Below are 15,376 nucleotides of genomic sequence, written 5' to 3' on the forward strand. Positions count from 1 at the left end.
TGATACTTGTACATACCTGGATATCCTTCCAAACTGGTCCTTACATTATCCACTGAGGGGTAGATCTGGAAAAGATACAAAAAAAGATAAAGATGCCTATTCTGAGTTAGGATAAAGCAGACAAGAAACAGTAACTGAACACCTGGGTAACACCGTGAGTTATTGTGTTTCCGTGCAGGGTAAATACTGGCTGCTTTATTTTTACACTGCAATTTAGATTGCAGAACTGATGAGAACACCAACAATGACACAAAAGTGCCCAGAATAGGCCAACAATCAGAAAACATGGACTGCGGGTAACTGGGCCAAGGTAAGAAAATATTAATGGCTTGTATTTCCCTATCATAATGAATGGTGTGCAATGAGTACAGTACATGTTTTATTAGCAGCATAAAAGATGCTGAGCTTTATGTAAAGGCCTATCAGATATGCATTGTAATCCCTACAGTATTTCCTACTTCTAGGTGCGCTATTGTGACACCAGTACTGTACACTATGGACAAATGCCACCAGTATATGCAGCGGAGACCAGGAGAGGAGGAGTCCCGTCTCGAGTGCAGCAGGCATACTGCAATGCACCAACAGGAGGTTGTGGCCCAGGGTGACTGTGGGGTTTATTCTAGTTCATTCTTTCTGACAAAATCCTTCTTAGATGGACAAAACCATGTGCACTGCAGGGGGGCAGATGTAACATGTGCAGAGAGAATTAGATTTGGGTGAGTTCTTTTGTTTCTGTGCAGGGAAAATACTGACTGCATGATTTTACACTTCAATATAGATCTCACTTTGAAGAAAAACCCCACCCAAATCTAATTCTCTCTGCACAAGTTACATCTGCCCCACCCGCAGTGCACATGGTTTGTCCATCTAAGAAGGATTTTGTCAGAAAGAATGGACTAGAACAGGGGTGGCCAACCCGCGGCTCGCGAGCCGCATGCGGCTCTTCCCTTCACAAACTGCGGCTCGTCATTCAAATTGTCCCAGGTCAGCGCCGCCGGGACACAGCAGTAAGAGCACAAGGAGAGGACCAGTGGCCGGCGCATGCGCTATCACGCGAGGACAGCGGCAGTCAGTGAGTGTGTCTCAGCTCCTGCTTATGTGACCCCCGCCCCCTGGCAGCATATCAGAAGGATCTCTTCCGGTGCTGATCCCCCTTCACACCTGCCGCATCGTGCACAGGACCGTCTCACTGCTGGCGCCGCTCCCCCTTCAGCTCTGCCGCAGAAGATAACAGCTGTCTGCTACCTGGCTCCGCCACCGCATCCCGCACAGCTCCGTCCGGCCCGCCCACACAAAACTGTGCATACACACATGTGCCGTGTTGAGAGTCATGGTGTTCTACTGCTGCAGTATCACAATTAGTGAAGGGATTTCTACCTTCAGAGAGAGCACGGCACGGTGGGCATTTATCAATGTCAGAATGCTGTGGGGGAATACAAACCCAGTATTGCCCCACCATTACAGAAGAATCACAGCAGAAAACATGCCCACACGTTCTCCAAGTCCTGCTGCAGGATGGATGATATGCAGGCCCCACTGACTGCTCCTAGTCCATTGCCTGGGGACACAAGATGAGCACTGCAGTACAGAGGTATTCTTGGTGGTGGGGGTGGGAAGGGGGAGGGAGGTGTATGTCCTTACAACTTATGTGTGTGTTTTAGGGTGCCTTTACAATTTATGTGTGTGTGTGTGCCCTTAATATTTATAGGTGTGTTTGAAAGTGCGCCAAAACATTTTGTGTGTGTTAGCATGCCCATACCTTTGTTTTTTTCAGTGTACAACCCACTTAAAATGGGGCGTGGCCTTTTGTGAGCTAGGCCACACCCACTTTGGCATGGTATCGGCTCTTTGTCTTTGGTAACCGATTTTTTTGGCTCTTTGCCTCTGTTTGGTTGGCCACCCCTGGACTAGAATAACCCCCTGTATACTGTTCTAGGCATGATGAGGAGCCATACATTCGGGTTGTTCTCAGTCGTCCTGTCCCTCAAAAAGAAAGTGGCCTGCAAGAAATTACGGAATATTCATGCAAGATGGGGCGCCATGCCATACGGAAAAGGTGGCATTAGAGCACCTAGGACTGGCATCCCTGTATTGGACGGGCCTGGAAATAGTCCTGAAACAAGTGTCTTGAAAAAGTTCCCAACTACTGTGGGTACGAAACGCGTTGACATCACACTGAAGTTTGCAGACGTGTCTCCAAGGTCCCTCCTCAAGCTCACGGCGCGGCTCATGGTTAGCCGCACTCCCGACTTCTGCTCACCTCGCAGCCGCCTGTTATTGCATCTGCCCGCCAGCTATATACCAACTTCAGCGGCGCCGGCTTGCTTCACCCTATCCCGGCGGGTGAGAAGGGACCTCTCACCACTGACCAGCTTGTCCCCCGGAACATATTGGGGACACCGGTTGTAGCGCTATAAGCGCCATTCATCTACTATCAATTTGAAAGGAGAAACTCTGTCCCAGGAACCCGCACCTGGAGATCCTGCACCAGGGTAGAACTACAATTGTACAAAGGCTCCCCGCGACTACAAACATCCATGGGTGAGAAGCCTTAATGCTACAAATTTCACTGTTTCTATTTGATGAACTGCCTTCCACCTAGTGCATGTTTCGTATACATGCTAATTGGCATCAATAACATCTTGTTGCGGGTTGAATAACTGAGATTCATAAACAAATAAATATACAATATATCCTGGATATATCACTATTCTAACTTGAGCAATTACACCATTGGGAAATTTACTTAAAACCTTGGAGACACACCTGTTCATTTGACAATTAAACTTTATATGTTTTTAGAGTATTTAGGTGCTTTTATAATTGTATTGTGCATTTAGATATGTCTTTTTTTCTTTCTATATTTCTATAAAAATTAACAATTCTAAAGCGTGTCCAGTGTGATTTTTTGGTCAACAAACCTTTAATCAGAGTGTTATTATTGCTTAGCAGCGCAATTGTGTTAAACCCCCCCCCCCGAATTCGGTTATGCTATGCATACCTCCTGGATAAGATAGGGCATAGGATGCAGACATCGGGGCTAATGGGTTAACCCATGCCAAACCTATTAGAAGTGGTGAAGTATTGCTGTTAATAAGTTACCCCCCCCCCCCCCCTTTGCAGCTGTGAGAAGACCAAGAACTAGCCCACATGACAGGATAATACCAGTACTGTGATTACCAGCTGTAGGGGGTTCCCTTGGTTCTGTAGCATCTTCACCCCCTTCCCCAGGGTCTTCAGGCTCTCACTGAACTCAGAATGAAGCCACTTGGTCCGGTCAGTCCCCATTGAGCCGATACTGGAAAACTGTCCAAGCACAGGCCAAGACTCTGCACCAGCAATGGGACCAGCCTTCTCTCTCAGCAGCTGCAGGAAGATTAAACACAGCAGACTGAGCGGGTGTAGGAGACGCCCCACAGGTGGATCCTACACCACTGAGCTAGGAGGGGTCTGGATGTATTGTACTGGTGACATGCTGCAGTAAAGGGAAAAATATCACGGCATACGTGGCCTCGAACCCACCTCCATAGCCTTACCCTGCAGTTATGTATGGTGCGGGGCAGGACGGACAAGTGGGTAGCTGGCATACCTTTCGTACACGGAAATGCCCCCATTTCTCCTTGTCATTGCCCTGGAACCTGCCAGGCGTGGATCCAACAAGATACACCCTGCAATATGTAATCAGATATTAGTGAATGAAGGAGCTGCATTTCCTAATACACCCCAAATCTGTGCAATACACTCATCCACCCGCTTATTACGGGGGGGACTGAGGGGCTTGTGCACAGCTGCACAATTTAAACGGGTGTATGTACGAAGATGGGAGTTCTAGTGAAGACGGGATGTTGCCCATAGCAACCAGATTCTATGTATTTATTTAGGACCTCTTAGAAGATAATGGATAGAATCTGATTGGTTGCCCATAACAACATCCACTCTTCAATAGAACTTCCATCTTAGTAAATAAACCCCCACACACCCACCAGCAGCTAATTACAACATGATCAATAACAGAGAGACAATAATCAGCAGATTGCTGGGTAATGAGCTTGGTCACTCTATATAACATGTATGGGTTACTGTGAGCATCGGCGTTCGCCCAGAATCACATAACAGCAGCACCGGTGTGACCCCTGCATTAGCAATGCCTCCTCTCCAGCATTCTTACTCATCACAGTCTGGCATGTGGGACCCCCACTATGCATTCTACATGGAATAATATGTAGCAACGCCCCCACGTGGCGCACACAATAGCCGTGGTGTACAGACCTGGTCTCGGACATATTGTGCTGCTTGATTCTATCCATCCATTCTTTGAGGCTTGGGGAGTTGTAAGAGGCCAGATAGGCCACCAAATCAGTCCTGAAGTTGGTCGTGGATTCCCCGGCTAAGGATGAAGACCCGTCCGGCAGTCTGGGGTACAGGGGACTCATCCAGATCCTGCAAGACACAGCAACATGGAGATGGAACTACGAGGTCAATTTAATAAAATCAGATTCTGGATGCTATAGAGACATGATAGACAAAATCTGATTGGCTGCTATGGGCAACATCACATCTTTAAGAAAGGAATACTATTTGGGCCTTACGCAACCTAGGGTCCTTCTCAAAACGCAAAGCCATATGCGCCAAGGCCTGAACACAAGGTGGGTTAAACACCAGATGAGAACCCCCCTCTAGGAGGAAGGGAACAAGACCTGGTCTGCAGAAAACCGCTCAGGCCGGCTCTACCGTGGCAGATGCAGCCCCCTCGCCAGGTCGTCACAGTCCAACTGTCCACATTGCAATACCAACTTCCTTAGTGGCCTTTGCTTTGTCTGCCATTAAACCACTTGGCTCTGCTTTAAGGAGGAGCAGGCTCCCACAAGCTCCGCCCTCCCCTTCCCCCATACAGTGCCAGGCCGCAGAGGAATTGGGTCTCTGGAGCTGCAGTGCACTGATCTGGGCTGTGCTAAAGCAGAATAGATAGGGGGGGGGGGGGGCAAACTAGCGTCTCACATGCTCCGCCCCCTTGCAGAGTGCCTACAACACACTATGGGCCAGTTTATACTTTGCCCCTATGCCAGGGAAAACACTGGTTTAGTCGCTGTCCAGGGCTGCCTAATGTGTGTGTGTGTGGGAAACCATGCCAATACCCCACACACAAGAGCTAGACTAGTCTCTTGCACCCTCAAAAACCGTGCTGGCTAAACAGGTCTCGAGTTCTACTAACGATCCACGTTTACCTGACCTTGTAGCTGGTGTACAGCTGTAGTCATTACCAACTGTCACATTCTAATACATGCTGCATTCATTTCCATTACAGATTCACAGGTTGCCTGAAACATGAACACTTGGTAGACCTTGAGGACAGGCTTGGCCACCCCGTGTTTAAAAGGACGAGTGTGCTACTGTCGCCAGGTCTCGGAGACCAGAGTGCAAGTTGCGGAGAAAGAGTGACAATCAATGAGAGCGCAGCCTAACCAGTCTCTAGGAGCCAGTGACATCACTAACACATACTGTATATAGTGAATAGTTATTCATACAGTGCATCCGGAAAGTATTCATATTGCTTCACATGCCATGTGCTATCTACTAAGGAGTAGCTTCTGTCTGGCCACTCTAACATGCAGGCCTGATTGGTGGAATGCTGCAGAGATGGTTGTTCTTCTGGAAGGTTCTCTCTCCACAGAGGAATACATGTTCTTGGTCACGTCCCTGACTAGGGACCTTCTCCCCAATCGTTTAGTTTAGATGGCTGGCCAGCTCTAGGAAGAGTCCTGGTGGTTCTGAACTTCCTCTATTTACGGATGATGGAGGCCACTGTGCTCTTTGGGACCTTTACAGCAGCAGATCTCCTTCATCCACTATGTGACACTGCAGACTGCTTATATTTATTTATTAACAGTTTCTTATATAGCGCTTATATTTATTTATTAACAGTTTCTTATATAGCGCATACATATTCCGCAGCGCATTACAGAGTATAGTTGAACATTCACATCATTTACTGCCCCAGTGGAGCTTACAATCTATATCCTCTACCACATGCACACACACACAGACATTCTATGGTTAATTTTTGTTGGAAGCCAATTGACCTACCTGTACATTTTTGGATTGTGGGAGGAAACCGTAGTACCCGGAGGAAACCCCCGCAAACACGGGGAGAACACACAAACTCCTTACAGTTAGGGCCTTGGTGGGTATCGAACGCATAACCTCAGTACTGTGAGGCAGTAATGCTAACCATTACACCATCCGTGCTGCTTACAATGGGGATAGAGTGGTTGACAGATAGGAGTCGGCACTTTAAATCTTTTGCACTGCCTGCCGCCTGCCCCCTACACTCCCCCCCCCCCCCCCCGCAGTCTTAGAAAAGTGCCCAGAAGAGTCGGTCTTCTGGGACTTATTCTAGTTCACTCGCAAAGGCACAATCACTCTCTAATGGACAAAACCATATGCACTGCAGGTGGGGCTGATGTAACATGTGCAGAGAGCTAGATTTGGGTGGGGTTTGTACTTCAAACTGATATCTATAATGCAGTGTAAAAATAAAGCAGCCAGTATTTACCCTGCAAAGAAACAATAAAACACCAAAATCTAACTCACTCTGCACGTTACATCAGCCCCACCTGCAGTCCATTAGAGCGCGATTGTGCCTTTCCGAGTGAACTAGAATAACCCACTTCGCCTCCTTAATGGACTAAGTTCTTTTATGTTTTTCGCTTTTATTTTTTCATTGAAGGACAGGCAGACAGTACCCTGCTGTCTGCTTGCAATGTGGGAGCCCTGGTGTGACCAGATCGCCACCGCACGCGGTGCGCCTCCTTGGTGCCGGCCGCCGATTACGTCATCAGAGACCCACCGCAGTTGCCTGCAATTTGCCATGGGTCCACAGGCCAGAAGCCACACAAGCCGGGGCATAGGATCAGGTAAGGGTGCATTGCACCGTGTGGCTCCCAGTCAGAAGTGCACTGGCCAGGCAGAGCCATTTTGGCGGAAGCAGTCATCATCGGGCAGATCCCACGTGCGTGTGGCAGGGAATCAGTTTCCCTCGCGCCATTTCCCCTGTATGGGGGAGGAGCCAAGTCCCGGAGTTCTTTGCTGGAGTTTTCTCTGCACAGATGGAAAGGCTACCCACACTGCTGTCTCCCAGGGGACTGTGACTCATGCTGGGATCCCAGTTGCCTGCTATGTCTTTGCACTGTATTTGCCACATTAGGGGTCCAGTAAGTTACTCCTTTGTGGGTGGAGTGTTTTATATAATTTTGTGGGTTTTAATTTGGGGTCAGTGGCTCCCCCTCCCCTATTGCTCCATGTGTTGGTTGTATAGATCTGATGGCTTCCAGACTAAACCACAAGCTGCCAATGTACTGCTCTAAGGACTCCGCATCAGTGGATGCGCTCTCAGTCCTATGGGACTACTAGCTGGTATACCTGTTCCTCTGCCATTGTTACCGCGTATACTAAAACGCATAAAAAGAGTCCACTTCTGTGATCTTGATTGCGCCAGATTGGCCTCAGAGGGCATGGCACGCAGAGCTCCACCTCCTCCCCGCAGACCACCCGTAGCGTCTTCCCTTACAAGACAACCTACTCCAACCAGGTGCATTCATCTTCCAAAACTTACAGCGCCTTCGTTTAACGGCATGGCTGTTGAGACCACCTTGCTGAGAAGACAAGGAATTCCCTCTTCAGACCATGTTAAGGACCAGAAGAGGAGGTTACTTCACTTCATAACCATCGCATTTGGAAAAGCTATGTTGCTTGGTGCGAGCATCGTCTGTATCCTACCACAGTGTTTTGTTTGTCTCGCTTTTCTGCAAACTGTTTTTTTTGCCGGTCTTCGCCTTAACTCACTTAAAGTACAAGTATCAGCTTTTTCAGTGTTCTTTCACAGGTGCCTGGCTCTTATACCACAAGTCCAGACGTTTATCAAGGGAGTTCTTAAATTCCAGCCTCCCTTTGTCACGCCTTCAGAACTGTGGGATTTGACCTCAAATCAGACACTTTTGAACCTATAGAATTCGTTGATTTGCGGGTTTTTTATAACTTGGAAAACAGTATTGTTACTAGCGATAGAATCGGCAAGATGGGTGTCTGATCTAGGGGCCCTTTCATGCCGGTCTCCTTACCTAGTGTTCCATGCTGATAGGGCGGCGTTACGCAACCGCCAAGGCTACTTGCCAAAAGTCTTCTTGTCCTTTCATATAAACAAGCCTATTGTGGTTCTAGTTCTCACAGGAGATTTGGCTTTATTGGACGTGATTCATGCACTACGAATCTATCTAGAACGCACAGATTCGTGAGAAAATAGGATTCCCTTTTTTGAACTCTATGATGCAGTCAAGAGAGGTTGGCCGACTACTAAAAAAAAAAAAAAAATCTAGCCATGTGGATTTGTCTTACCATTAAAGGTGCTTATCAAGCTTTCAGCTCATTCAACCCAGTCGGTTAGCGCGTCTTGGGCTGTGGCAAAGGGAGTGTCCTTACCACAAGTGTGTAGGGCAGCTACCTGGAAAGGTCCGAATACCTTTACAAAATTTTACAGGTTTGACACTTTTGCTGCGTCAGCTTCTAATGTGGGGTACAGGATGATATGGCCTAAAATGAGCCAATTTAGATACAATCTTGATTGATTGTATGTAAACTGGGCATATTTTGGGCCATTTCAGTGCAGTTATGATGCGATCCTGATCCGGTGCGCAAGCCCATTGGTCGATAGGTCTTTTCTCAGATCCGATCTGCAGCAGTTAGGATCTGAGAAACTACCATTCAAGTGTGCGGGTCGCAATCAGATCGGATGCCGTTCCTGAGCGGGTTGTAGGCTCCGCCACATCGTGAACGTTCTCATGATCCCTTAACAACTCATGAGCTGCATCGTCCTGGTGTGTACCCACCATAAATTTGGACGCACAGGGCTCCCAGTACTCTCCATGGGGTAGCTTTGGGATGTCCTCATTGTAAGCAGCCTGCAATAACCCCTAGTGCAGTGATGTCTAACCTTGACACTCCAGCTGTTAAACTACACATCCTAGCAAGCCCTGCTACAGTTTTACTATTTGGCCATGCTAAAACTGATGCAGGGCATGCCGGGATGTGTCGTTCAACAACAGCTGGAGTGTTAATGTTAGCCATCACTGCCCTAGTAGATGAAGGAGAAAAGAGGAATTTGGTACCTACCTACTGTGACACTTCACACTCTCCCAGCACTGTGTCGCCCAGCCTGATTTTTTTTTTGTGTGTGTGTGTGTGTGTTGTCGTCTTTCTCCACCGTTCTTGGAGGTTCCCTGGTCTCTTTTCCTCTTGGACACAGTTTTCTAAAACTGGGGTCTAGGGGAGATGGAGGGGGAGAGTCAGACAGTTTAAAGGATGTACAGTGCCGACTCCTATCTGTCCACCACTCCCCCATTGTAAGCAGCCTGCTTTGTCCCCTGTGGAATCGGAGAAATGGAATTTCCGGTAGCTAAACCAGACCATTCCTTTAAATTAATTTGACTAATGAAGCTGTAGGAACATCTCAAGGATGAGCAATGGAAACCGGATGCACCTGAGCTCAATTTTGAACTTCAAGGCAAAGAATGTGAATCCTTATGTACATTTGATTTCTTCATTTTTTTTTTTTTTTTTTTAATTAAATTGTTAAAATCTCCCAAAAACATTTCAAACATTGTCATTATGGGGTTTTGTGTGTAAAATATTGAGGGACTAAAATAATTCAACCCATTTTGGAATACAGCTGTAACAAAATGTGAAAGAAAGTGAAGCTCTGTGAATATTTTCCAGATGCACTGTAAACCTGCTGCCTCCTACAATGGGTGCCTGTGTGCATACATCACCTGTATAAGGAGATACATGGATGTTCCGTGAGATTTACGACTTGTGCAGTGAGTGTCTGGCTATTATTATACCGTATGAGAAAGAACATTTTGATGATAGCAGAGACTGGTGTCTGAGCGGATGTGTGACATCACAGTGAACGAGCACCCAGTAACACAACACATTACTGAGATATGCGTCCCCTACACAGTGCTACAGCGAATGGACAAAGGCCTGTAATTCAGGTACAATGTAACCATAGACCCTATGTACTACACCGGCTGTCCGTGTGACAGAGGCCTGTAATTCACATACAATGTAAACCATAGAGTTTATGTACTGCACCGGCTGTCAGTGTGACAGAAGCCTGTAATTCAGGTACATTGTAACCATACATCCCATTTACTACACCGGCTGTCAGTGTGACAGAGACCTGTAATTCATGTACAATGTAACATACAGCCCATATACTACACCTGCTGTCGGTGTGACAGAGACCTGTAATTCACATACAATGTAACCATACAGCCCATGTACTGCACCGGCTGTCAGTACCACAGAGCACACACTGCACAATATATATCAGTGCGGTAATCACACAGGCGCAGGACTAGATGCAGCATCACACTGAGCCAAGGATAATGTGTTTCAAGGGGTGATGAGGGGCTCAGGCTGCAGACTCAAAAGCTTTTAGATGCGATACAGACAAAAGGAAGCAGCAAAGCCCCACAGAGAATATAACGGCGGCAGCGGGACCAGGTGAAGGCGCTCAATGAAAGGTCTCAGCTGTGAGGGCTTTAACAGGACAAGCAATTGCCATAATACCCCTGTCCCCAGTCTGGCACTGGAATAATGACTAAAGGCTAGGAAAGCCAAAGCAACCCGGCTGCATTGTATAATTACTAGCAAACCCATAGCAAGCAGCTGCATTATGGTTGGCATGGGTTACCAGGTGTTACACCTGGTGCTGTACATGTAACATGTGGCTCCAGCCCCTTTCCAGCTTGTCCTTTATAAGTGGAGGAAAAGCAGCGCAGGGATCAGTAACTACAGAAGTGATATAACAATAGCCATATCTCTACTTATAGGGTATTCTGGGTCTCTGGTGTATACTGTACGTACCCCTGGGTCTTCTGATGCCAGTCATCATGAATGAGATTACTGGTGTGGATGACCACCCGCAGCCCCTCTTCATATAACAGCAGCATCATCTTTCTTTACAAGAGGACAAAGATTCAGTTATTATGCACTCATCTCACCACGTCCCTCCTGCCCCCCCCCCCCACCTCGTCCCTCCTACCACCCCCTCACCCTACCTCACTACGTCCTTCCTGCCCGACCCAACCTCCCCCACCCACCTCAACACGTCCCTCCTGCTCCCACCTCCTCCCTCTGACCTCGTTCCTCATGCCCCCCACCTCCCTTTCACCACATCCCTCCTCCTCCCTCTCACCATGTCCCTCCTATCTTCCGCCCTCCCTCTCACCTCACCTCTCCTATCTCCTCCCTATCCTTCACCACATCCCTCCAATCTCCCTCCCACCTCGTCCCTCCTATCTCCCCTCTTCCCTCTCACTTCATCCCTCCTATCCTTCACCACATCCCTCACCTCACCACATCCCTCCTATCTCCCCCCTTCCCTCTCACCTCACCACATCCCTCCAGCCCCCCCTCCTCTATCTCACCCCACCACGTCCCTCCTATACCCCCCCACCCCTCCCTCTCACCTGAGCCCTACTGCCCCCCACCTGCTCCCCTCGTCCCTCCTGCCCCACCTCTCACCTCACTACGTCCTTCCTATCTCCTCACCAACCTCACCACATCCCTCCTGTTAATAAGTGGGTATAAGCAGTGGCAGAAATTCTGGCATGCAGCCTAGTCCTGTGTTACATTAGTACAATGATGGAATTGTAACTTACGTATGGTGAGTCCCAAACGCCATATCCAGTCTTGCCTACGGAGAAAGTACAGTACTTATTAGGAGGTTAGCATTTACAGGGAAAAGTGACAATCTCTGAGAACTACTATGTCCAGCCAGGACAGTGTCCACCCCATCCCCCCACCTCTTTCCCAGCAGCAGCAGGTTCCATCTCTGTATAAACCGATAAAGATGGAAGAGGGTATGGGGAGGTTGTTTTCGAACCGCATGTCCACAACAGCCATTTTTTGTCTGTGAACGGTCAACAGATCCAAAGAATCCTTCTCACCTCTATAGGGGGGAATTCAAGTGTTTTGCTTGCCAGCGGCCACTGGCTTATTAAGAGCAAATTGACAGTATTCCTAAACTGATAGAGCAGCTTTAATTTTAGATTTCAGTTCTGAAAGGCACAAATGAGACCAGCATGCTGGTCTTTGTTGTGCCATTTGGGGGACTCAGATTTCGGTAGCCACACCGCTGAAATACCTGCTCCTACAGCCTTCCCAAGACAGAACCTTTACATGTAATCACTCATGGTAACGGCAGCACTCTGGAGTCTTAGAACTATGATGGTCTTTATTGTAGTCTACATAATTTTGTCCTGAGGAAGGGTAATCTATTCCCGAAACATAGATTACAACAAAAACCACCATATTTTACAATAACTATGATACTCCCGTAGAGCAGCCGGGGCCTTATATGCACCAGGCCGGTCAGTATAGCACTGCAGGAACACCAGGCTCGCCTGGCACAGCCAGAACATTACAGCCATGCGGTTGCATGGTAACACAGCGCACTGCTACAATGACTATATTACTCCTGTAGAGCAGCCGGGGCCTTATATGAGCCAGGCCGGTCAGTATAGCACCGCAGGAACACCAGGCTTACCTGGCACAGCCGGACGTTCTCATACGGGTGCGCGTCCTCATGCAGCTGCGCTTTAGCTTGCTGTTTCTCACCATGGACAATGAGTAGGGGCTTATTCCTTACAAGAAGATACAGACGATTAGGGTACACAAGACACAGGAAAACGTATCCACTGCCCACCGAGCCCGAAGCGTGGCGAGCGCAGCGAGCCCCGTGAGGGGACGCGGATACCTTCACAGGTAAACGCGTCCCTTCGCGGGCTTCACAGGTGTCCGTGGCGACGCGGACACCTGTGAAGCCCGCGAAGGGACGCGATTACCTGTGAAGGTATCCGCGTCCGCTCGCCACGCTTCGGGCTCGGTGGCTCGCTGCGCTCGCCACACTATTCTATTCTCACTCCACGCCCTAGTGGATAGTAGGGCATGAAAAGGTCGGAGGACGCGTACCGCCGCCCCTCGCGGGCTCGCTGCGCTCGCCACGCTTCGGGTTGCCGTCTATCGTGGGGCGCTGTGTACGCGCTTCAATTTGGGGGGGTTTGGAATTTTTTTCATTCAATCCAATGTAAAATTGGGTCCCAGGGACCCAATTTACATTGGATTTAATGAAAAAATCGGGTCAAAAATCGGTCGGTCGCGTCGATCGCATCGCATGCGACCAAATCGCATGCGATGCGATCGACCCGATTTTTTTCAGCACGACCACCCCGATCTTAATCGGTGTGGCCGTGCTAGGAAACAAGTACCTTGATTATTAATATGGAGTGTGCATCTGCACCATGTATTTTTCTTTGCAGAACTACAAGTCCCAGCATGATAGCACCGCAGTACACATTTGTTTGGAAAATGGGCAAAACCATGTGAACTGCAGGTGGGGCAGATGTAACATGTATAGAGAGAGTGAGATTTGTGCGAGTTATTTTGTTTCTGTGCAGGGTAAATACAGGCTGCATTATTTTTACACTGCAATTTAGATTTCAGTTTGAACACACCCCACCCAAATTTAACTCTCTCTGCACGTTACATCTGCCCCACCTGCAGTGCACATGGTTTTGTCCATTTTCCAAACAAATTTGTACTGCAATCAGATCTAAATAAGGGCCATAAGGGCCAGGGCAGTGTGTCCTTGATGCCTGCCTTCTTCTGTCAGTCTGCGTTAGGCGGCTCTGTGATACCGGAGGGAGTGGTGATGGCGAATGCCAAGTCTGTTGTCTATTAATGCCAGCATTTGCAAAGACTGGGCTGGGGCCGAGGTCGTCAGAAAGATGGGCCACCTTGCAACTCTGTTTGGCAGGCAGGCAGTCGAGCTGCTCCTGGGGCCTGGGCGCGGTGCGAGTGCTGAAAGGGCAGGCTGCAGGTAGTGCTGTGCTGCGGGGATATCTCCTCACCCGGCGCCTTAGTGGGAAACTGAGGCACACCATCACACAGCGCAGGAGGAGGGCACATCATGATGACACTTCCCCTCCCACCGGTTGCCGCAGCGGAGTGTCAGTCATCCAGAAATTGGCCGGGCCATGGACTCACAGACAGGTCAGGTGAGGATGATCTGAAGCTGCCAGCACAGTATTCACGGACCAGGTCACTCATTTTGTTCAAGTATCTGGTTGCCAGTAAGCAAAATGTGTCGACCTTGCGCCCGGAATTTGTCGAGCCCTGATGTAGAGCAACAGTAAACTAATTAGCAATTGTTGTAGGAAAGCTACATTAAAGTGAAACCTTTGTTGTCAGGTTGTTACCATGTACCTGTGTGTGGAAGGCAATGCACCTACCTGCTGGACACAGAGGGTACATACCTGAACTGAAGACACAAGCGTCCCAAAGAGCGGAGACAGAATATCTACCAATGGAGAACATTTGTGTTACCCCAGAGATCAACCTCATTATTAAGTGAGAAATCATGTTGCGACTTGTTCCCTGACAACTTACCTTTAATGTGAAGGGCTCCAGCATTGTACTTGGGTTTAATGCCCGAAACTTTTGTCAGGTAGAAGCCAAAAATCTCCCCAGTCTTCATCAGATCCCAGGGGTCCTGAGAGTCACTAGGGGTCTTGTATTTCTCATGTGTATCTGGGCTGGGGCGGCGTTTCCTATTTGTGTTTGGCACCTCCTGTTTTAGAGATGTCAAATCTTTCTCTGTCTTTACCTTCAGTGCCTGTGGCGGCTTGGACTCCTCGTCACTGCTTGACAAATGCCAGCCTGATTCCTCTTGGTCTCTTTTCAGTTTTTTGGCCGGTGAAGGCTTCTTCCCAGTTATCTCCTCAAACTTCAATGGCTGCGCCTTCCTCTTATGAGACTCTTTCCTGGCGTCGGAGCAAGGGAACTGTGGCAAAGTATCAACGTGTTTTCTGAGCACCAGCGAAGAGGTGGAAGGCTTCTCCTTGTCCTCTGGTTCATCATCACTGCTAGACAATGTCCACTTCCCGTAGCTACTCTGCAAGGAGCCAACACCCCTAGTGCACCAAATATAATATTATACACCTGTAGTGGGAACTCACAAATAGGGGTCAGACCAGTACATGCATCTGTCACTCCTACCCCCTCTATCCCCCAGTCACCCCCTCTATTAACCCTTACTCCCCTCTTTAGCCCCTGTCACCCTTATACTCTTCTTTAGCCCCTGCCACCCTTAACCCCTCTCACCGTTACCCCCTCTCTCCCTGTCACCGTTGTCCACTCACCCTGAATCACATGTGTATTCTCCAGCTATCACCATTACCCCCCTCCCCCCATAACCCTACCTCTCCCCACCTGTCACCATTGCCTCCATCTCTCATCCATCACCATTGCACCCCTC

At 48.6% G+C, this 15,376-nt stretch overlaps 1 protein-coding gene across 1 annotated transcript in view; it reads right to left on the reverse strand.

The window, feature by feature from the left end:
- Positions 1-15,376, reverse strand: part of TDP1 (tyrosyl-DNA phosphodiesterase 1) — a 46,250-nt gene extending 30,874 nt beyond the window's left edge. The window contains exons 1-10 of the mRNA XM_083166524.1: positions 15,331-15,376; positions 14,509-15,032; positions 14,326-14,419; positions 12,608-12,704; positions 11,721-11,755; positions 10,924-11,016; positions 4,270-4,440; positions 3,590-3,668; positions 3,181-3,366; positions 17-65 (exon numbers count right to left, since the gene is read on the reverse strand). Coding sequence (XP_083022650.1) covers positions 17-65; positions 3,181-3,366; positions 3,590-3,668; positions 4,270-4,440; positions 10,924-11,016; positions 11,721-11,755; positions 12,608-12,704; positions 14,326-14,419; positions 14,509-15,032; positions 15,331-15,356 — 1,354 coding nt within the window. The 5' untranslated portion in view covers positions 15,357-15,376. The remainder of the gene's footprint in view (positions 1-16; positions 66-3,180; positions 3,367-3,589; positions 3,669-4,269; positions 4,441-10,923; positions 11,017-11,720; positions 11,756-12,607; positions 12,705-14,325; positions 14,420-14,508; positions 15,033-15,330) is intronic.

Source organism: Crinia signifera, chromosome 12 (assembly GCF_055691185.1).
Source record: "Crinia signifera chromosome 12, ASM5569118v1, whole genome shotgun sequence".
In the NCBI taxonomy this organism is placed as follows: domain Eukaryota; kingdom Metazoa; phylum Chordata; class Amphibia; order Anura; family Myobatrachidae; genus Crinia; species Crinia signifera.